General features: G+C 32.3%; 1 protein-coding gene across 1 annotated transcript; it reads right to left on the bottom strand.

The window, feature by feature from the left end:
- Positions 1–335: 335 nt before the first annotated feature.
- On the bottom strand, positions 336–1,255 carry LOC119601774. Its single transcript, XM_037952919.1, has 2 exons — positions 1,041–1,255; positions 336–977 (listed from the first exon to the last, which is right to left on the bottom strand). Exons 1-2 carry the CDS (start codon positions 1,173–1,175, stop codon positions 375–377), a joined length of 738 nt encoding a protein of 245 aa, XP_037808847.1. The 5' UTR covers positions 1,176–1,255; the 3' UTR covers positions 336–374.
- Positions 1,256–2,567: the final 1,312 nt, after the last annotated feature.

Raw genomic sequence — 2,567 nt, 5'->3', positions numbered from 1 at the left:
CCGATTTCGCTGTTTGCTTGGTACATTACATTACAGCCCAGAAAAAGTAGTACAAATAGTGAACGTATGCTGCGCGTTGCACAATATATGCAGGAGCTACAAAATTTCATATGAAGCTGAAGAAATAGCTGTTGCACCAGACGATCTTGAACAAGATAATTCTTTATTGTTCTCTACGTCGAATCTGCAAAATGAAGGCAAGAAAATAAGAGACGAAATAGCAAATACATTATAAATAAAATAATTTATTTATATTTTATTAAATTCAGTATTTTAAAATTAATTAAATGTAATTATTAAAAAAAATTAATTCATTTGTACTTCTTTTTGTCCTTTGGACTTGAGGTCACGTATTTAGGTTTTAATAAAAGAGATCACTGAGCTTTACTTTTATTTTGTAATTCAAATTTCATAAGTTCTAGTTGCAATTGTTGTTTTTTTATTTCATTTTTTTCCTGCATTGCCTTAAGAATTCGGGAACTGGTAATTGCAAATTCATTTTTAAAATCATTAACACTCTTGGTCACAGACTCGTTGTTTTTTTCAATTGCGCGATAAATACGTCTAAGGGCACTGGCATTTTCTTTTTCTACAGCAATAAGTTGGTCGAGTTTTTCGTTTATTTCTCTTTTCTTTTCACCATCTTCATCCAGAAATTTTTTTAAACGGTCTGCTGTGGTTTCTGTTCGTATTCTTTTTGGTGTACTACACATGTAAGGTGTTTCAGGTCTTATCCTAGATGAGCCTGTAGGCATATCATCATTTACGGCAACATTTGATTCCTCTATCACCTCTATGAGGCCCAATTCTATTCCTAAAACACCCTCCACTGTCGTTTGGATTCCACACAATCGCACTATTGTTTCTTCTGTTTGTGTCAGTTGGTATTTTGAAAACGGTCCACCGCCGGTTGCTCGGGCCTCGGCCTTGTTGTGAGCAAGTTTTTTTTTAATCTCGCTTTTCCATTCTGTCCATATCTGTGTGTAAATACGAATACCATATTTGTGGCCAAATTAATGAACTTTAAACAAATAGTTTACCTTTTTCCACCCATTAACATCCTTATTCGGCGGACCAGCGCCGTTTAGAGAAACCGTCAATTCCTGCCAAAGAGAATCCACTAAAACTTTATCGCGTTTTGTGAAACCTTTTGCTATATCTGGGTTCTTCTCCATGAACTCTAAAAATAATGCATTCTGTGTTGCATTTCTATGTTTGCCCCTATTTGTGCCAAAAATAATTGAATATTTATAAATTATTAAATTTTTATTTATTTAACTTACATTTTCCAACAACATTCCACAAACTAACAAAACAAAAAATAAAAGAAAACTGCAAATCTGTAAGCAGTCAGCTGATCGGATTATTTCTGACAAAAAAACGATAACATCAGATTCGATGACATCAAATTCTGATTACAATTCTGATTCGAATATGAAACCAATAACATTGGTTTCTATGATACCAAAATCAATTTTTGGTCGGTTTCAAATCTGATTCCGAGAGCAATCAGATTCCATAACAGCCGTGATTATTATTCACATTATTTCTGATTTTATCTGTCAAACTTAAAAGCAGAGAGGTTGTGGTAAAACTGATTCTAGCATTTGATTTCGGATAACATGTTCAACAACTTTAGATAACGCTGGAAGAATATATATAGGCCGAAAATCTTCCGGTTCATGAACTACCACAGACTTAGGTAAAGGTACAACTCTCGCCATTTTCCAACATTTAGGAAAAATAGAAGTTGTTAAAATAGAGTTAATCAAATGAAGTATATAATTAGATACACATATAAGGATAAACTAATTTATAATAGAAATATTGTCAGTACCAACCGAATTAGATTTAACTTTGTTCAACGATTCTATTAGTTTCATTTCATCAATACATCGAAATGAAAAAGAATCAATCGAATTATCAAAGTTCGTTGAGTCAATATTGGAATTTGTACTGTTACCCAAAACAAAGAAATCATTTAATGCATTAATATCACCCTCATATGTCATTGAATCAATCCCAACACAGCCAGCACCCATACCGTCCAAAGAGCAGATGAATCAAGCCCCCAAAAAAGCTTTAGAAAAATGTAACCTATTTACTCTACGAATAACATTCTTGGCCTTATTTCGAATTTTACAGAAATCTCTCCAGTTACTCTCTGAGCGATTAGACAAATAGGCTCTATACCGTATAGTTGCCATATGATTTGGGTGCAAAATCGTCAAATTTCGAGGAAAAAGTCGTCAAAATCGTCAATTGATTTTTGAAAATCGTCATTAAATCGTCAAAACTATTTGTAATAGATAATAAACATATTAGATAGCATTTCTACCAATATTTTATTCATTAGTTTAACTATCGAGACATTTTAATCAATTTTGAATTTCATGTTAATAAAATTGATGTTTTTGACAATAAAGTTATAAAAATTAGCAACAACATGTATTTCGATGTAATGGACCATTTTCAACCAAAAAGTCGATTTTAAAATTTTTGGTTGTTTGAAATACACCTAGGCCACTATCGGGACTGTTGTGTGCTGCTTTTCATGAAAAAAATTT

The sequence above is a fragment of the Lucilia sericata genome, unplaced genomic scaffold (assembly GCF_015586225.1).
Source record: "Lucilia sericata isolate MDLA Ls3-8-SP2 unplaced genomic scaffold, ASM1558622v1 Contig000188F_arrow, whole genome shotgun sequence".
Classification (NCBI taxonomy): domain Eukaryota; kingdom Metazoa; phylum Arthropoda; class Insecta; order Diptera; family Calliphoridae; genus Lucilia; species Lucilia sericata.
The sequence above is the reverse complement of the archived record's forward strand: the minus strand, read 5'-3'. Positions and strand labels throughout refer to the sequence as shown.

What these genes read in the sequence shown, in the direction of transcription:
- LOC119601774 (XM_037952919.1), bottom strand. Translation starts at nt 1,175, where the DNA reads ATGGAGAAGAACCCAGATATAGCAAAAGGTTTCACAAAACGCGATAAA. An exon ending in ATGTTAATGGGTGGAAAAAG is followed by an intron (nt 978 to 1,040) that starts GTAAACTATTTG and finishes ATTTACACACAG; the next exon opens with ATATGGACAGAATGGAAAAG.